The sequence below is a fragment of the Myripristis murdjan genome, chromosome 14 (assembly GCF_902150065.1).
Source record: "Myripristis murdjan chromosome 14, fMyrMur1.1, whole genome shotgun sequence".
In the NCBI taxonomy this organism is placed as follows: Eukaryota; Metazoa; Chordata; class Actinopteri; order Holocentriformes; family Holocentridae; genus Myripristis; species Myripristis murdjan.
In genome coordinates, this window is record NC_043993.1 from 7,970,196 (window position 1) to 7,989,707 (window position 19,512).

At 42.1% G+C, this 19,512-nt stretch overlaps 2 protein-coding genes across 4 annotated transcripts; both read left to right on the forward strand.

The window, feature by feature from the left end:
- The first annotated feature begins 6,105 nt into the window (after positions 1 to 6,105).
- Positions 6,106 to 11,081, forward strand: LOC115371941 (interferon regulatory factor 1-like). 2 transcript variants are annotated; one of them, XM_030069579.1, is made up of 10 exons: positions 6,106 to 6,337; positions 6,925 to 7,013; positions 7,386 to 7,485; positions 7,753 to 7,914; positions 8,009 to 8,049; positions 8,902 to 9,028; positions 9,343 to 9,456; positions 9,871 to 9,902; positions 10,059 to 10,194; positions 10,548 to 11,081. In XM_030069579.1, exons 2-10 carry the CDS (start codon positions 6,927 to 6,929, stop codon positions 10,643 to 10,645), a joined length of 897 nt encoding a protein of 298 aa, XP_029925439.1. In that variant the 5' UTR covers positions 6,106 to 6,337; positions 6,925 to 6,926; the 3' UTR covers positions 10,646 to 11,081. The 2 variants fall into 2 exon arrangements, with proteins under 2 accessions (XP_029925439.1, XP_029925438.1); XM_030069578.1 differs by having other exon boundaries at positions 6,108 to 6,337; positions 9,340 to 9,456.
- Positions 11,082 to 14,171: 3,090 nt separating this feature from the next.
- On the forward strand, positions 14,172 to 19,075 carry LOC115371940 (interferon regulatory factor 1-like). 2 transcript variants are annotated; one of them, XM_030069576.1, is made up of 10 exons: positions 14,172 to 14,295; positions 15,075 to 15,167; positions 15,601 to 15,700; positions 15,832 to 15,996; positions 16,134 to 16,174; positions 16,480 to 16,600; positions 16,961 to 17,071; positions 17,281 to 17,324; positions 17,495 to 17,630; positions 18,222 to 19,075. In XM_030069576.1, the coding sequence occupies exons 2-10, from the start codon at positions 15,081 to 15,083 to the stop codon at positions 18,332 to 18,334; spliced, it is 918 nt and encodes a 305-aa protein (XP_029925436.1). In that variant the 5' UTR covers positions 14,172 to 14,295; positions 15,075 to 15,080; the 3' UTR covers positions 18,335 to 19,075. The 2 variants fall into 2 exon arrangements, with proteins under 2 accessions (XP_029925436.1, XP_029925437.1); XM_030069577.1 differs by lacking the exon at positions 17,495 to 17,630 and having other exon boundaries at positions 18,222 to 18,359.
- The last annotated feature ends 437 nt before the right edge of the window (positions 19,076 to 19,512 follow it).

Below are 19,512 nucleotides of genomic sequence, written 5' to 3' on the forward strand. Positions count from 1 at the left end.
TGAGTGGCTTGACATAAGAACCGGTGTCCATGGCAAGACCAAGGCAGCACTGAAGAGTTTCTTGAAAGAACTGACATAAACCTGCTGAGTGAGGTTAATGTGAAGTAGCATAAATGGAAGATGATCAGACATACAGTACAGGCCAAAAGTTTGGACACACCTTCTCATTCAACGCGTCTTCTTTATTTTCATGACTATTTACATTGTAGATTCTCACTGAAGGCATCAAAACTATGAATGAACACATGTGGAGTTATGTACTTAAAAAAAGGTGAAATAACTGAAAACATGTTTTATATTCTAGTTTCTTCAAAATAGCCACCCTTTGCTCTGATTACTGCTTTGCACACTCTTGGCATTCTCTCGATGAACTTCAAGAGGTAGTCACCTGAAATGGTTTCCAACAGTCTTGAAGGAGTTCCCAGAGGTGTTTAGCACTTGTTGGCCCCTTTGCCTTCACTCTGCGGTCCAGCTCACCCCAAACCATCTGGATTGGGTTCAGGTCCGGTGACTGTGGAGGCCAGGTCATCTGCCGCAGCACTCCATCACTCTCCTTCTTGGTCAAATAGCCCTTACACAGCCTGGAGGTGTGTTTGGGCTCATTGTCCTGTTGAAAACTAAATGATTGTCCAACTAAACGCAAACCGGATGGGATGGCATGTCGCTGCAGGATGCTGTGGTAGCCATGCTGCTTCAGTGTGCCTTCAATTTTGAATAAATCCCCAACAGTGTCACCAGCAAAACACCCCCACACCATCACACCTCCTCCTCCATGCTTCACAGTGGGAACCAGGCATGTGGAATCCATCCGTTCACCTTTTCTGCGTCTCACAAAGACACGGCGGTTGGAACCAAAGATCTCAAATTTGGACTCATCACACCAAAGCACAGATTTCCACTGGTCTAATGTCCATTCCTTGTGTTTCTTGGCCCAAACAAATCTCTTCTGCTTGTTGCCTCTCCTTAGCAGTGGTTTCCTAGCAGCTATTTGACCATGAAGGCCTGATTCGCGCAGTCTCCTCTTAACAGTTGTTCTAGAGATGGGTCTGCTGCTAGAACTGTGTGGCATTTATCTGGTCTCTGATCTGAGCTGCTGTTAACTTGCGATTTCTGAGGCTGGTGACTCGGATGAACTTGTCCTCAGAAGCAGAGGTGACTCTTGGTCTTCCTTTCCTGGGTCGGTCCTCATGTGTGCCAGTTTCGTTGTAGCGCTTGATGGTTTTTGCGACTCCACTTGGGGACACATTTAAAGTTTTTGCAATTTTCCAGACTGACTGACCTTCATTTCTTAAAGTAATGATGGCCACTCGTTTTTCTTTAGTTAGCTGATTGGTTCTTGCCACAATATGAATTTTAACAGTTGTCCAATAGGGCTGTCGGCTGTGTAGTAACCTGACTTCTGCACAACACAACTGATGGTCCCAACCCCATTGATAAAGCAAGAAATTCCACTAATTAACCCTGATAAGGCACACCTGTGAAGTGAAAACCATTTCAGGTGACTACCTCTTGAAGTGTGTGCAAAGCAGTAATCAGAGCAAAGGGTGGCTATTTTGAAGAAACTAGAATATAAAACATGTTTTCAGTTATTTGACCTTTTTTGTTAAGTACATAACTCCACATGTGTTCATTCATAGTTTTGATTCCTTCAGTTAGAATCTACAATGTAAATAGTCATGAAAATAAAGAAAACGCATTGAATGAGAAGGTGTGTCCAAACTTTTGGCCTGTACTGTATATTAAGGCAGGACCAAAACAACGACTGCAACAGAGCAATGACCTGGGTGCCAAAAGGACAATGAAGAAAAGGAAGGATGAGAGGGTGGAGGCTTGGCATCTATGTTGTCCCATGCACTCCCTACTCTGCTACACTGCATGCAAAGCAGCATTCAGGAAGACATAGCACTTGTTTTATACATTACAGGGAGCAATCAGCCATCTTGTCCTCTTTTCACACTGGCTTTGTGGGGCCATTACATAAGCCTATGGGTTGCCAGGTCCAGAATCACTTGCCTGATATCAGGGCGCACTCTCCCTGGAGCATTCTGTTGGAGCATTACAATTTTTGACTGTTCACGCTGTACATGTTATGGTTTGGTTGTCACTATGATGGCGACAGTTGTGCTGTTTTTTTGGTTGTCACTATGAACATGTTCATTCAGTAGTTCATGGTGACAGTACTGTTGCTGTCATCCAGGAGGCCCTTGTTCAATTCCAGGCTAGGGCAACATATGACTTTGGCTATCTGAATGAGAGGCTTGTTTTCTTAGCATCATGGGTTGTCAAGGCCCTCTACGCCTCTCACGCTCACTTCCGCAGACAGGCCTCTTACAATACATAACCTTCATCATACTCTGCCTCAGCAGTGGGTTCATTGTACAGGCTGGGGGTTCCTCTTGTGTCTTGCTCCCTCTGTTGGTTGCGTGTAACTACAGATCCCAAGAGGATTGCCAGGTGATGGGAATCTTTTTTTTATATGGGAAGTTTGTTGTGTGTGGAGCATAGACTGCACCCAGCCTTTATCCCAATAGTATTAGCTCTTAAAGAGTGAAGGCTATACGAAGTAAAACAGTAGACTACATTGTATCTTTAGGAAGAGAGGGAAACGAGCCGGGGTAAGACTTAAGCTAAGAAGGCTTGGGCCCAAGGATGTCCCACTACCCAGCCTACTCCTGGCAAATGTCCGGTCGCAGGAAAATAAAATGGATGAGATAAGGCTCAGGCTGACCCAGCAGGGAGAGATCAGAAACTGCGGTGCTCTCATCCTCACAGAGATGTGGCTTCATAACAACATACCGCATGAGGCTTTAACACTGGACGGGCGGAGCCTGTTCCGGGCCGACAGAACACAAAATTCCGGTAAGACGAGAGGGGGCGGGCTCTGTGTGCACATCAATGATGCTTGGTGCTCAGGTGCAGTCAGAGTGGATGCAAAATGTTCACCTGACATTGAGTTTTTACTGCTGAGATGTCGGCCATATTACCTGCCTAGAGAATTCACCAGTGTGTTTGTTGCTGCTGTTTACATTCCACCGGATGCAAATTCAAAAAATGCACTCCAGGAATTGTATGGGGTCATCAGCAGTCACATGACAAAACAGCCAGATGCTGTTATTATTGTTGCTGGGGATTTTAATCAAACAGACCTCAGAACTGTTCTGCCAAGATTCCACCAGCACGTCCACATCCCCACCAGAGGAAACAACACACTGGACCATGTCTACACCAATGTTCCTGGCAGCTACAGAGCCCTCTCTCGTCCTCATTTTGGCCAGTCAGACCACATCTCCCTGCTTCTCCTGCCTACCTACATCCAGCTGACAAAAAGGGTCAAACCAGCTGTAAAAACAGTTAAAGTGTGGACAGATGAAGCTGCAGCAGCTCTACAGGACTGTTTTGAATGCACGGACTGGCAGATGTTCAGGGATGCTGCTACCCAGGAGAACCATATTGACCTTGAAGAATACGCATCATCAGTGACATCATACATCAGCAAATGTGCTGATGATGTGGTAAAAACAAGGACAGTTAAATCATTCCCTAATGAGAAAGCCTGGATGAATGGAGAGGTGAGAGCTCTATGTAGAGCCAAAAAAGCTGCCTTTAAGTCAGGTGACAAAGAAGCTTACAACACTGCCAGAGCAAAACTGAAAGCTGGCATCAAGGAGGCAAAGCGAAGGCATCAGCAGAGACTGGAGAGAGACCTCAACACCAACAACAGCAAAGACTTGTGGCAGGCGGTCAAAAATGTGACAGGCTACAAAAGCAGGAGCGCTCCCATCATGTGTGAGGCCACGTTACCAGACGAGCTGAACACATTTTATGCTCGCTTTGACCTCCTCAACAAGGAATCAGCTGTAAAGTCTACTCCGCCTCCAGAGGACCGGCCACTGTCAGTATCCACAGTGGATGTGAGGAAAGTCCTGCTGAAAGTGAATATGAGTAAAGCTGCTGGGCCTGACAACATCCCTGGCCGTGTACTAAAAACATGTGCCAACCAGCTAGTAGATGTCATTACTGACATCTTCAACATATCACTGTCACAGGAGAGTGTTCCCACCTGCTTCAAGACAGCCACCATTATCCCTGTGCCTAAAAAGTCTGCAGTGTCTGATCTAAATGACTACCGCCCTGTGGCACTCACCCCCATCCTGATGAAGTGCTTTGAGAAACTGGTTCTCCAGCACATAAAGAACAACATCCCTGCCAGTCTGGACCCTCAGCAGTTTGCATTCAAAACCAACAGATCCACAGAGGATGCCATATCCACTGCTCTCCATTCAGTCTTCACTCACCTGGAGAAAAGCAGCACCTACATCAGAATGCTGTTTGTTGACTTCAGCTCAGCTTTCAACACAATCTCCCCCATGAAGCTGAGGCATCAGTACCACTCTCTGCAACTGGATACTGGACTTCCTCACGAACAGACCCCAGTCAGTTCGGATTGGCAGTCTCTCCTCCTCCACTCTAGTGCTCAACACCGGAGCCCCCCAGGGCTGTGTGCTGAGCCCGCTCCTGTTCACGCTGTACACCCACGACTGCAACCCCCGACATGGAGAGAACTCTATTGTGAAGTTCGCGGATGACACCACCATCATCGGCCGGATTTCCAACAATGATGAGTTTTCATATCGGGAGGAAATCAACCATCTTGCAGAATGTTGCACAGAAAACAACCTACTGCTCAACGTCAGCAAAACTAAAGAGCTGATAGTTGATTTTAGAAAAAAGGAGGCAAAGACACACAACCCTGTCTACATCAATGGAGCTGAGGTGGAGCAAGTGAGCAGTTTTAAGTTCCTGGGAATCAACATAACAGAGAACCTAAAATGGACTTCACATATCTCTGCCCTGGTTAAAAAAGCTCAGAAAAGGCTGTATTTCTTAAGGAAACTTAAGAAAGCAAAATTCCCACACCAAGTTCTTGTCAGCTTCTACAAAGGAGCGATTGAAAGCATGCTGACTGGAAACATCACAAACTGGCATGGGATGTGCACGGCCCAGGAAAGGAAGACTCTGCAACGAGTGATTAAAACTGCCCAAAACATCACTGGCACCCATCTACCAAGCATCAGTGATATCGGGGAGGTGAGGTGCCTGCGCAGAGCCAAAAGGATCCTAAAGGACAAGACCCACCCCAGCCACAGCCTGTTCACCCTGCTGCCGTCAGGCAAAAGATACAGAAGTATCCGCTGCAATACCACCAGACTACAGAGCAGCTTCTTCCCTCAGGCTGTGAGACTACTAAATGCACCATCTGAACTCCTCCAGGCTTAATAATTCTATTTTCTACACAATTAATCAATCAAGAGGGAACCACATTTTAATTTCACTATACAACCTGTTGTATAATGACAAATAAACTTCCTTGTATCCTTGTATCTTTAGATTTTATGAGTATAGGCTTAACCCTCCAAAATAAGGGCTCCACTGGCTTCCCAAAGGCACTAAAGAAAAAAGCCTATAGCCTCAGGGACCAGAACAAAGGTGTAGCATATGTGTGGTATATGTGGACATCAGTGGAGGATTAGAGGAAAACAAAAGTCTGTACTGTACATGTGTTCTTGGAGTGAGCCTAATAGCAACACCTCTAAGATTGCTATGGTCATACGAATTAAATGCTGGGGTCCAGTGGAGCCAGTTAGACCAGTATGCCAATAAAAGACTCCCTCTAATGGTGCTTTACTGAACCACTTCTTGTAAATGCCCCACTTGTCAGCTGAGTTGCTGTTTCTTCTAAAGGGCTTGTCTCACTCATGTACATGCTTACAATACCTTGGCTGTAGTTTGGCTTGAGCAGGATGAACAGCAGATTCAGCAGAACAACAACAACAAAAAATAAAAAAAAAATAAAAATAATTATCATGCATGCAACTCATGGCATGTTTTGTGCGTTTTGTAATGAGTATAAAGAGTATATTTGTCATGCATGACTATACCTGCAAATACTACGCGAGTTTAGCATTGCAGAATCTTTATTGCACAATTGCCCTGTGCCAAAGACAGAACGCATGCCTCCCTGTCATGATTTAGCTTGGTGCAGGTTTACGTGACGCAGCATCCTGGTGCACCGAGGTGCCGTGAGGAGTTATGATTTCTTGTAAATCAGGCTACCAGCGGCAAAGACCGGCCAAGATTAACTGACACCGGTTTTCCCTGCCGGCGGGTGTGGTCTCACCTCCATACATAAGAATTCAAAGCTCATCACACGCTGTAGTTTGGTGAACGCTTCCGACGGGACGGGAAACAAATCTTTTGACTTCTGAACAAAATTAAACCAATCGGAAATATCTGCATTTTCTTTTCACGGATCCGGGGATAAGCAGAAGCTGCATAAGTATGTTTCCCCCCCAAAATTATCACCTTTAGTATGCAAAATAAATGTCTTTTCGAAATACTGTAATCTAAACTCATGAAAAAACTCAAAAATATAGAGTATGTAGGACTGTTTTGGCATTTTGTTTTTGTTTGCTCTGGTTTAGTTTGTTGGAGTTGATTAAGATTCTTGCAGATCATTCATATAACTGTTAATTGCTAAGGAAGGATGTACTCTGTCAGATATTGTTTTCCCCTTATCCTTTACCTGACTTGGGAGGTTGTGTTTGCCACAGCTTTGCGCGGCTTTTACGGTCACAGTTGGTGCCAACTTTCTTCTGCCTCTCCAAATTCCCGACTTTGGAAAACATTATGCCAAGTTGCACCGAATGCTGCTTATTTATACGGCTGCATTGCAAATACGCATTTGAAAAGTTCAATGCAGTAGCCTCGTAATCCCTGCCCTGATGTTATCTTCTTGTCTCTAGAGAATCTGTGGCCAAAGTTACTGGCAGTTACAGTAAATTGTACACCTCATTCCTCCCATACCTAAAACTCCTGTACTGTTTTCATTTCATGATTTTTTTTTTTTTTTTTTTTCCGGGGCAGTCATGCCTGTGTCAAGAATGAAGATGAGGCAGTGGCTGGAGAAGATGATTGACTCCAACTGTGTCTCTGGTCTGGAGTGGGTGGATAAGGTGAGACACTTTCCTCCTGCCTGGGTGGTCACTTGGTGCTGGGTTCAATGCAGGTATGTTTCAAATATACCAAGTGTTCATTTAAAATGGACAGTGCAGGTCAGCTGGGAAGTCCAAAAGCTCCATTTCACTTGTTCAAAGTATCTCTTGAATAAATGTAATGGATTTTAGTTGAAAAAAAAAAAAGGCTAGGATGAATGTCTTATTATCTTGATACTGTACTGCATATAATGTGTATCAGGAATACAGAGAGATCAGCAAATGATGGTGTTTGCAGCTTGATTTGATGCTTAAGTTATACAATTTCAAATTCTGCCATGAAAATATTTCTTTCTATCATTCTGACTCACTGTGACTTGTTGTATTATCCAGGAGAAGACAATGTTCTCTATTCCCTGGATGCACGCTGCTCATCACGGCTGGGAGCTGGACAAGGACGCCTTTCTGTTCAAACTGTGGGCCATCCACACAGGTGAGCTGTGCAGGCACACACAGGTACACACATATACATGTGCATTTCTATAGCGCTGTCCTAATCTATTGAGCACTCAAGCGCTTTACAGCGCTTGCCTCAAATTCACCTGTTCACACACACACATTCACACGGTGACACACTGATGACAGAGGCTGCCATGCAGGATGCCAAGCTGCTCATCAGGAGCGGTTCAGGTTAGGTCACATACACTTGCATATTTTATGTGTATGAACCTAAAAAAAGTTGCAACGTGTATTTCTGCAGGAAAATACATTGAAGGCCAGACTACCGCTGACCCAAAAAGGTGGAAAGCCAACTTCCGCAGTGCAATGAACTCACTGACAGATATTGAGAAAATGAACGACAAGAGCATCAACAAAGGCCACCGGGCAATGCGCATCTACAAGATACTGCCTCTCTCCAAAGGTGGGAGAAGACCGACAGAAACACTGGTGATTTTTTAATGAATTGATGGCCTATAATGGAATAATAAAAAACTGTATTTCCTCCATCTGTGCAGATATTCGGAGCCAAGCGAAGGATGCAAAGCGTAGAAACAAGGTAAATAGCTGTTTTGTGAGCACGCTGTCGTGCTGCATAGTATTTTCACCTACCTGAAACATGTTAGAGTGTGATATCAAAATGTTTCTCTGCTGCATATGCTGTTACACCTGCTGTTACACCTACTCTGTTGAGATCACGTTCACATCGAACCAGTCATGGGAAAGTCATTGTGAGAGACTGTTTGGAAGCAACACATCTTGTTCCTGTTTGACATGATGCAGCATACTCTGTTTGCTGTTTGACAAGATACATTTTTAGGCTCACATGTTGCCTCAAATGACTTTTTCATCTGTTCTCAGCACTTTTCGCTAAACATCCTCCCTCTCAGTCATTCAGAATGTAATGTCTGCTTTCTTTGTTCCCGTTTGAAGATAACAGGCAGCCACTCTGTATTTGTTCACCTCCCTGTGATCATGTAAATGAGGATTCTTCTTTAAGACATCGCAGACTCTCAAACTGACTAATTAGTAGCTAAAATTGAGTTCAACAACAATTGTGTAGAATGTGAATCACTTTATTTGCAGGAATTAGTTGCAGTGCAATTGGAGCAGGAACTTATGGACAAATTACACAGCAAAACAATAGCTATGTAACTGACACGCAAGGTTTAGAGACAGTTAAAACTCAAATATTGCTGCAGTGGGACAGTGCAACAGATATATCACTTAAAAATATTTGCATAAATACAGCATTCAGTCACTACAGATTAGCTTACATAGAAATCAGAACAGAAACCATCAGGTGTATGGATTAGGTGCTTCATAACTGCCTATTTCTATTGTGTTTGTTCACTATTTCTCATGGGAATGTTTTCATTTATAGAGTGCATGGGTATTTTCTCTCTTGCAGAGCAAAAGGGTGAAGTCAGAGGATGTGGCACATGACCGTGACACGCAGTCTCTTGTGGACAGCTGCTTACAGCTGAGTGAGGCGTCTTCTACACAGGAAACCACAATCGACAGTACAGAATGCCAGGGTGAGAAATCCAGACAACGTTGTCAATTCTTAAATATATTTTTGCATGGGCAACACAAAAAAAAACAAAACAAAAAAAAACAAGCCTATGTGACCATTTCTAGTCACAACAATCCTCCTCACACAATCTCTGATGTGGTTTTCAGTCATAACAGACATTCTCAGAGAGTTTCCTGGCAGGAGGCAACTGATGTGAAATCATATATATCTGAGAAGTTTAACATTTAAGCTCATAAGAACGGATGTGTGTGCTGATAAATAGAACCTGGAACACCAGGTTTATTTTGTGCTGTTGTTTTTCTTTCCTTGTAGCAGTTGCCAACATGGCTGAAAAAGAAGTTTGTGAGTGGAGTCCATCAGTCGAGATCAGGCCTGAGAGCACAAACCACCTGTTTCAGGCATTTGAAGTGTCACCTGAGCACAGCACTGGTGAGACAGCAGCATTAGCACACTGCAGCACACTGGCACTGATGGGGATTGATGCATATCTGCTAACAGGTGGCTGAGGACAAAGTTACATGGCTGTAACATACATAGCCTTGGTGCTATGTATGTTAGTGATAACTGAAATACTGATGTTTTAGGTTCATAGATATGATACTTGCATCACATTCAAACACCAAACTACAAAAAAAAACAATAACAACAATTCATAGATTTACTTTTGGTGTTTTCAGTGCCAGACTCTTTTAAGTTACCAAAAGGCTACAGCAAGACAGGACATCAGAGAAGGTGTCTCATTTTTGTGCTGAAAATCAGAGATCGCTTTAAGTTGTAAAATGCTTTGAGAAGTTTATTTTAGCTCCATACTCATGTGTTTCTCTCTTCCCTCTCACGCTTCAGAAAACAGCAACATGGATGACGACATTATCAGGGTAAGTTTCAGTTTGTACTACTACTGACGTGTTTTTCATCGTCAGGAATAACCGTGTTTGTCTGGTCCTGCGTCATCATCAGCATGTGCACTAACTCCAAACTGTTCAACTCCACTAAAAAGTATAGCCAGACTCACTCCAGTGTTGCTCTTTCAGATTTGGCAGCAAATGGAGGAAGACTTACCCCTGTTTCAAAGCAGTTCAGACATAAGGTGGCTCCTGAACCTTGAAGCACACACAGACTCTTACTCCCACTCCAGCCCAGGGAGCCAATGGAGTGACACTTCCTCAGGTAAATACTGTGAGCTGATTGGTCAGATAGGCGTAGTGGACACTAAATTCTTTTTCCAGGGGTGGCAGAGGAATTTTTTAGATATTGAGTGGTCATGATGGTTTGTGGGTCAAGGTTAGGGTAAAGGATAGGTTAAAATTTGGGTTAGGAAAGGTTGGTTATGACTAACATTAGGGAAAGGCTAAAGAGGATGAATGTTTGTGTTTTAGGGTTGTAAGGGTAAGTGTGACTTTTTCAATTAATGGAACAGAACTCAGCGTCTAAATGCTTGTTCAGCTTCGGTTTTTCCTATGTAGCAACATTGTGCCACTTTTCCACTCCTAACCTTGTAATTTCTCTGTTTTGTTTTGCAGCAGGTGAAGGGCAAGATCTGTTTACGGAAACAGTTTTGGGACAGCTTCAGCCCATCACGGACAACAGCCTCTATCACCAGACCGACCACCTGCTCTGAGACAGCGCTTACTTTGTACAAAGACTCAGAACCCCTCATGTCCAACATCTTACCACCTTCTGAAGATGCTGCTCAGCTGCTCCCTCCAGACACTCATTTTGGTCGTTGCACTTTAAGCCAAAGCATCATCCCTTCCTCTCATTCCAGTTGTTGGTGTTAGATTTTTTGCAACATTACAACAATGTCTCTTTTTTATTAGTTATATAATTATGTTAATTTCTGCAATGGTTTGTAACTTCCTTGGAGACATACAGATGAAGAATGAAGATCATGAAGATAGATGTTGTATCATGAAGCATGAAGCAATAGAGCAAAGACATTCTTTTCATATCTGATGAAAGCATGTTGTTATGACCTATTTTTTTTTTATCAGATATTTGTAAAAAAGTTGTTTTGTACATATCAGATTATATTGGTGTTTCTGCTCTGTAAAATAATAAAAAAAAATGTTTTAAAACAAAACAAAACATCTTCCATGCTGACTTGTTTGTCAGGGGAAAAAAGAGTGTACAAAAGAGTTTGTACATTTTGGCTCAAGGGTGGTGTTAGAGGAAAAGCAACGGGGTCCTCAAAACATAGAGGAATCGCCCCTTGGGGAACATGATTGCACTCACCAAGTATGATGACAATACTCCAATTAGATTTGGTGATACCTCTTGTGCAAATTTAACATTTTGGCCAGAAGATGAAGCTACAAGAAAGGTCATGAGGTCATCTAAACTGAGAGGGTTTTATCATTTTGGGAGCGTGACTGTGTTCATGTTGATTGGACTATCAGATGGACCAACATGGACACTCCAGGCCCACCGGTCAGATTTGTAAAAACTTGTCTTCACATTACTCACTACTCTGTTATTTACCCGGAGTCGTTAATGCATAAAATGACAAAGTTATGTCTGCTATGATATAAGCTGCCAGAGATCAAACATCCACTCAGTTTAGGGGAGATGATGAATCCCCACAAGTAATATGCTGTTTTTTAAAAGCACATCGGCATTTCTAACTGGAAAAAAAAAACTAACTGTTTCCTTCAAGAATGACCATTCCTTTATAATAATGTTCATCAGGGGACCTACTGAGGAACCCCCTCTGTGGCTGCAATTTGAATAATCCCTGAAGCCTGTGTTGTAAATAAGTGATACATTGGACTAAATTTTACATGTTGACCACTGAGCCACCGCTCATAATCCACATAATATATATAAAATAATGTACCGTCCAAATATTTGAACAGATTGTACTCTGATGCTTTGACAGAGCTGGGTTTGGGGTTTTGGGTTGCTGCCATTTTCCACAGTACACTGTAGACATGTATGACTCTATCACATATCTCTATTCAGGTTTATCAAGGTGTAAGTCAGTCAGCTCTAAGTTACCTAACTAGATTTGATAATCCACCAGAGACAAACACACAGAATTGCTAGAACAAACAAACAAGGTTAATTGTCGAAAATTGCGCTTACAATTTAATGCAATGATATCATTCAACATAATGAAAAATATTGTGTGAGGCAGAGTCATAATGAACTTTGCAAATACATCATATGTGGTGCTCAGCTGAAAATGTTTTCTGTTGAAAATATCCAAATGCAGTTTCAAAACTGACCACTGGTTCATTATCAGCGGTCTCAAACAAGGTGAAAAAAAAAATCCATGAAAACCCTGACTGTGTGCAGTGGACGTTTAGAGTAAGTTGGGTCCAAGTGCTGTGTAACAGAAACTTAAGCCATTTCCTATAAACCAAACCTCTTTCTCACATCGCCACTCCTCTCTTGCATCAGCTCTGTGTGACAGCTCAGTCCGTCAACATCAAGGTCAAGTTTATTTGAAGCCCAGTATCATGGTTTGTTCTGCGAGCCCGCTGTGTTTACAGCGGACACAGCAGGGCGACACCCCGAGGGAAAAGCTGGGGGAAAATGGGAATGATTTTCCTTGTCAAATCCAAATGGGCTACCTGCATTCTCGGGAAATCCCATGCATGGGCTACTGCCGGCGAAAATTCCGCATGAAAACTCCCTGCTATTCCTTTCCATAGGCGCGTGCACGCAGGCACGCCGCACGCGCCAATATCACATGGGAAGTCCCTGTATTCACGGTGAACGGCCAGTGTCACCGGCAGTATGTGGCAGTAGGCCTATGTGGGATTTCCCAATTCCCACACGGCAGAGCCTCCCACCAGCGCACTCCTTATGCAATCTTACATCAACTGTCCCGGCGAGATAAAGCTGCAAAACCAGAGAAAAGGGAGCGGGGAAATTCCACATTTATAAACTATGACAAAAACTTGTTAATTATGTCTAGGTATATTTAATCCATTGCATGGATACCGTTTTGTGTCTCTTTTCCCTCTGTGCAACTTGAAAAGTAATAACTAAATAATTAACTGAATAAATAGATAGATAGATAAATAGATAGATAGATAGATAGATAGATAGATAGATAGATAGATAGATAGATGATTAAGTCAAACTTGATACGTTTCTTGACACTTGAGCAAATTATCTCGCTATGTGTATGATTTACTGTAAATACAGCGTCTGCTTCCACAAGCCTTTCCACATTGCGCCTCTGCTGCTTCCGGCTTGTTTGCTCCCTCTGTGCTCACGCGCCCCCCAATGGTGCTTAAAATTATTGCACCATTTCTTGTAAATGCACCATTTCTTCTCAGCTGAGTTGCTGTTTATTCTAAAGGGCTCGTCTCATGCACATGTTTGTCATGCCTTTGCCTGTACTTTGGCTTCTGCGGGATGAGTTGCAGGTGGCATGTGAAAAATTAATTACCCACGCCCCTTTCCCGCTCCAAATATATACATTATGACAATCTCCCATGCATATATATATATATATATATATTTTTTTTTTTTTTAACAAACTGCACAAACTATCTGAACAATAATAACCATAATAATGATAATAATAATAATGACAACAACAACAACAACAACAACAACAACAACAACAATAATAATAATAATAATGACAATACCAATAATAATAATAATAATAATACTATAAGCATGATCATGAAACTCATGCTTTGGTATGTTTTTGTGCGTTTTGTAATAAATACAGTAAGATGAATTTGTCATGTGTCCGCGATACCCGCAAATACTTGTAAGTTTACTTCTGCAAAAACCTCACTGCCGAGGTGTTTTCTTGCAGAAGACGAAATGCATGTCGCCAATGAGCCAGGTTACTGAGGGTGTAAGGTCCGAGCAGTCTACGTGCTCCAGGTTGCCATAAACTGTAGCCTATGTTGTCAACTTCCTCCTTGCTCTCAACAACGTGATTTCTCGGAAATCAGGCTGCCGCTGCAGGGACCGGGCAGATGTCGGCGCTCGCTAGCTCAGCTCTGCACACTGTAAATAATATCTAAACTGCCAGATTTGACTCTATAGTGAGCATGGGTGGGTGAGACTTGGTGTCATCATTTTTTTGCAGTACGCTGTTAGCTACAGTGTGGTCGGGGAAATCCCAGTCTAGGGTTTATAAAGGACGCAGCGCTCCTCACTTGCTGTAGTTCGGAGAACATTTCTGAGGAGACATTACCAAGGGGAAAGCTGCCTTTTGACTCCTGCACAAACTTACACCAATCGGAATATCTTCATTCCCTATCTTTACCCAGCGGAGGATCAGCTGAAGCTACAATAGTAAGTGAAACTTTCATTTACAAAATACATTTGTCTGTTGCAAGGGGCATGCAAATTGCACATTTTAAGTATTGCGACCACTGAATGAAGTTTGAATGGATTTTTTTTTTTTTTTTTTTTTTTTTACAAATGTATTTACAAATGGGCCATTTACAATTATGAGGGGGTAACTTTAAAAAAGCAGCAGACACTGAAAAAATGTAGTCTACTGTAGGCTTTTTGTTTATTTGTTTCTTTGCTTGCTTGTTTTGTCGTGTTTTAGTAGGGAGATATGCGTTCTTGCGCACATGCATGCCGGCCGACAGTTGTTTGAAAAGGATGTTGCTCTTTTTTGCAAGGTGTTACCTGCTCGTTTGTAATTTGTGGGCGCGCAGCGGTGAATGGGGGGGTGTGTTTGCCACGCGCAGGGGAACCCATCCTGGCATTTATGCTCGCATTTGGCGCGCAGAATATTCATCTCCAATCGCCCTGCTGTGAATAAATACGCCAAGTAGCACAAATAGTAGTTTTTTTTTTTTTTTTTTTTTTTTTTTTTTTTTTTTTTTTTTTTAGGGCTAGGTTGCAAACATGAGCCCACGTATGTTTTAAAGCAACTTGCAGCGTTCGGATCCTCTCCGGGCAGTAACGAGACCTTCATCCGGCCCCTGCCTCCCGCCCCTCGCTTGAACTTTTCTCGCCCCTCATAAATCTAAACTGAAGCAGAGCGGGAGGCACTGGCTGTTACTGTATCATCCACCTCATTCCTCTCATTTCTAAACTTCTATTTTTTTTTTCTCCAGGTAACCATGCCGGTTGCAAGAATGAGGATGAGGCCATGGCTGGAGAAGATGATTGACTCCAACGCCGTCTCCGGTCTGATGTGGGTGGATAAGGTGAGGGCTTCTCCTCCTGCCGGGGTGATCACTGGCTGCTGGGTGCAACTCTGGCTTTTCACATGCAATTTAGAGTAATTTTAAAAATATGCTTAAGTATTTTAGGGCATTTATCTAGCTGTAGCTGGAATTTTTTGTCAGCAAAAACTGCAAAATGGCAAAAACTGTTTTTCTGCAGTCCAAAATATTAAAAGTAATCTGCAGTGTACACATTCTGGACTAGGTTTGTACAATTTTTAAACATTATTCAAGATATTCTCAAGTCTATGCAGTTTTTGTGGTGATAGAGCAACTTAACAAGCATAAAGCAGCGTAAAGTTGCAGTGTAAAGCTCAAATATAAATATATAAATGGACATTGCAGTAATTTTGCTTTTCCTTCCAATGAATTGCACAACTGACTCAGTGTGCTTCCTCATTGTTGTATTATCCAGACGAGGACAATGTTCTCTATTCCCTGGAAGCACGCTGCTCGTCATGGCTGGGAGCTGGACAAGGACGCCTGTCTGTTCAAACTGTGGGCCATCCACACAGGTGAGCCAGCAGCCATTTCAACACGTGCATACACACATAAATTCATGTGCACTTGCATATGTGTGAACAACACAGAAATATGTGTTTAAGTGCATATGAATCTAAAAAAGCCGCATCGCGTCTTTCTGCAGGAAAGTACGTCGAGGGCCAAACTTCTGCAGACCCAAAGACGTGGAAAGCCAACTTCCGCTGTGCAATGAACTCGCTGCCGGATATAGAGGAGGTGAAAGACAAGAGCATCAACAAAGGCCAGCAGGCAATGCGCGTCTACAGGATGCTGCCTACCCCTGCCAAATGTAAGTACAACAAATGGAACATTTTTTTGCCTTAATTTTGTTCTATCAATCAGTTTGTTCTGCAGTCACACAGTGAACAGTTTAAGACTATAAACAACCTACAATATAGTAATAAAATATTCTTTTCACCTTCACAGGCAAGCGGGCCAAAACAAAGGACACAAAGCACAGAAACAAGGTAAATAGATTATGAGTACTTTATTATTATGCATTCAGCTTCAGAGGCATTTTACAACTCGTGTCTGCGGTGTATGTTGCTATACCTGCTGTTACATAGTCAAAGAGGCTTATTCAAAATATATCAAACTCACATTAACCTTAAAAATATACACTCAGGATACAGTCACTGCTTGTACAAACCAATCAGGTCTATGGGTTAGCTATTTAATAACTGCCTATTTCCACTGTTTTTAACTGTTTGTTTGCTATTTGTCATGAGAATGTTGTCATTTAATGTCTTTTTGTGTGCTTTCTCCATGGCAGAGCCCACGTGTGAAGTCAGAGGACTACAGTGAAACACACTCCCCAATGGACAACTGCTCACAGCTGGATAACAACACACACTGCACACAGGAAAACACAGTTGACAGCACAGAGCATCAAGGTGAGAAAGCCAAACAATACTAAGTAGACCATTCTTAATTAATTAATTAATTAATTAATTAATTTTTTAACATGTGCATCCCAGATTGGGGGAGGGGAGACTCTCTAGCTTATGCAGTCATTTCACACTTTTTATTCGATTTTCAGTCTTTCACTTTTTTTTTTTTTTTTTGAATACATTTCTGTTGGAAGGCAACAGAATTAACCAAAAGCTAAACATGAAGCTAAAAAAATGAAAAATTTATAGGGTGTGTGAGAGATTTGGGAGAAGAGGTTCAGGAATTTGTCAGCGGTACATTGATTGATAAATGTTAACAGGAACAACAGGTTGATTTTGTGCTGTCGTTTTTCTATCTCGTAGAAGTTATGAGTGTGGATGACGTTCCTGATTGGAGTTCGTCAGTCGAGATCGGGCCAGACAGCACAAACGAGCTCTGCCGAAGATTTGAAGTGTCACCTGAGCACAGCACTGGTAAGACGACAGCATTAACATCCTGCAATGCACTGGCACTGAATAAACATCATAAAAAAGGTGGCCATAGCAAGAAGCTCAGAGAGACAAGGCATCAGACTAAAAGTAGCAGAGTGTCTCGTTTTTGTGGCGTTTGTGTAACATGTGGTATCTTAGTGCCATACTTACGCGCCTTCCTCTCTCTCTTTCTCTTCCCTCTGACGCTCCAGAATACAAGGACAGTGAGAGCGACCTTGACGAGGACATTATCAGGGTAAGTTTCAGTGTGCACTACTACCAACATGTGTTTTTCATTGTCAGGAATACCCGTGTTCGTCTGATTCTGCATCATCATCAGCAGCATGTGCACTAATCCCAAACTGTTTGATGCGCTGAAATTCCAGTAAAAATATAGCCAGACTCACTCCGGTGTTGCTCTTTCAGCTTTGCCAGCAATTGGAGCAAGACACAAACTGGATGCAAAAGAGTACAGACGGCATGGCGTTCCTGCACAATGAAGCATACACAAGCTCTTACTCCAACTCCAGCCCAGGGAGCCAATGGAGTGAAACTTCCTCAGGTAAATACAGCTAGCTGATTGGTCAGATGGGCATAGTGGGCTGGTATATTATATTTGTCCGCTGGTAGAGTGACTATACCTGTAGATTTATAGAAAACATAACAAAAGTGATTTTCCAAATGTGTCTTGACCCTCATATTCTATGATAATCAGTTAGAGTGAGTTTGAGAGGGAAATTTAAATGTAATTTAAGTTCATTGAATTGTGCCACATGGGCTTTGTAATAGAAAGGATTATTCAAATATAAACATTTACTAGTCAAAGTTACTGCCTCACACTAAACAATGATTTGTTGAACACTAATCGCTATAAAAGATATTTTCCAAATCAAAACATTATACCCCAGTTTTGTACAACATCTTAACCTGAATTTAAGCATTTAGTCCATTTCTAACACACAAAAGTTGTACCTTGTGGAACCACCATCATTCTATCAACCAAGGATTGAAAATGTTTACTATTCTTTAAAAAGCCTTGCTTTTCAAATCGTGGCTATCACTTTCTAAATGTTGATTTAGCTGCAGATATTCCTGTATAGTTTGTATGTGGTCTTCCTAGCTCTGACCTTGTATTATCTCTGTTTTTCACCAGATGACGTAGATGATATGCCAGAGTACACAATTCTGGGAGAGTTTCCCATCACAGGGGAGTTTCTGCCGAGCTACCGCAGCTTTTTTGAAGGGCTGCCCATCCCTTACCTCTGAGACTGCACTTACTTTGTACATAGACTCTATAAGGACCTCAAAACTTTTTCTGCCCAATGTCTTTTCAACTTCTGAGGCTGCTGCTTAACTGCTCTGCATCACACTGATCCGTTTTCCTGCAAGACCTTCATGTCGGTCTCTGTACCTCAAGTTAGCACGTCATCACCTGCTCCCGTTCCTGATGTCAAAGTGGATTGGTATCAGTTTGGACTCACTTACCTCACCTCCATCTGCCTCTCTTGTGACCCTGTGAAGCAAAATTAAGAAGAATATTGCTGTACTGACATTGCATCTCTGTTTCCATTGGGTTTACGCAAGTTCAAGCGTTTCTGCAGTTTTTTAGATATAATTGCAACAATCTCTGTTTTTTTAGCTATTTGTGGCATAGTCATGTTCATTTGTACAGTGAGTTGCGACATCCTTACAGGCCTACCCATACAGTTAATTTATCCTATTCTACTATGACATTTAGTGCCAGTTGTTCCTATATACATTGCAAATAGACCTACAATCAGCACTCTCCAACTCAGCATCTACCAGTCAGATATTGTATAGTGTCAGTTAGTTATGTGATTCAAAAAGCATTTTTCCGTTACCTGTACATCTCAGTTTTGACATTGCTGAATTGATACATTGCAGCAAATGCTAACTTTTTCATTTCTGGTGTAAGCTCCTCCTCATGATTTTGATGAGATGTTTTGTGTCAGGTTTGTATAAAAAGCTCTTATGTACATAATAGGTTATGTTTTTTATAGAAAAATGAAATAAAAAAAAAATCATCATCAATTTTGGCTTCATGTTATTCATTCCCCTATTATTAACCCAAAGCCTACAGTCTATTGTGATTCCCATTTATGAATAACATGTGGGGTGCACACACTGACAAAGCTATACCCCCTGTGATAGTTGCCAGTGAGCAAACGACCTCTGAAGTGTTACCTTGTTTCAACATAAAGGACCTTGGCAGTTTTTGCGAGAAAAACAAAACAAAACAAAAGAAAACATTAAGGTTTCTTCCTTTATGATACTGTTATAATAGCATTGTAATATGAGTGATCCCTAAGGCTTTTGAAGAAAAAAGGATACAAAGCACCAAATTGTCCTATGTATAAAGTTAGCCACTGAGCCTCCTCTCACCTGTACAATCAAGACTGCATACACAGAGCAAGTTGGATTAC

Excerpts from the sequence above, each read along its gene's own strand:
- LOC115371941 (XM_030069578.1), top strand. The coding sequence starts at position 6,927 with ATGCCTGTGTCAAGAATGAAGATGAGGCAGTGGCTGGAGAAGATGATT. Across the intron at positions 7,486-7,752 it reads ACTGTGGGCCATCCACACAG|GAAAATACATTGAAGGCCAG; the intron begins GTGAGCTGTGCA and ends GTATTTCTGCAG. Across the intron at positions 8,050-8,901 it reads ATGCAAAGCGTAGAAACAAG|AGCAAAAGGGTGAAGTCAGA; the intron begins GTAAATAGCTGT and ends TCTCTCTTGCAG.
- LOC115371940 (XM_030069576.1), top strand. The coding sequence starts at position 15,081 with ATGCCGGTTGCAAGAATGAGGATGAGGCCATGGCTGGAGAAGATGATT. Across the intron at positions 17,325-17,494 it reads TTGACGAGGACATTATCAGG|CTTTGCCAGCAATTGGAGCA; the intron begins GTAAGTTTCAGT and ends TTGCTCTTTCAG. Across the intron at positions 17,631-18,221 it reads ATGGAGTGAAACTTCCTCAG|ATGACGTAGATGATATGCCA; the intron begins GTAAATACAGCT and ends GTTTTTCACCAG.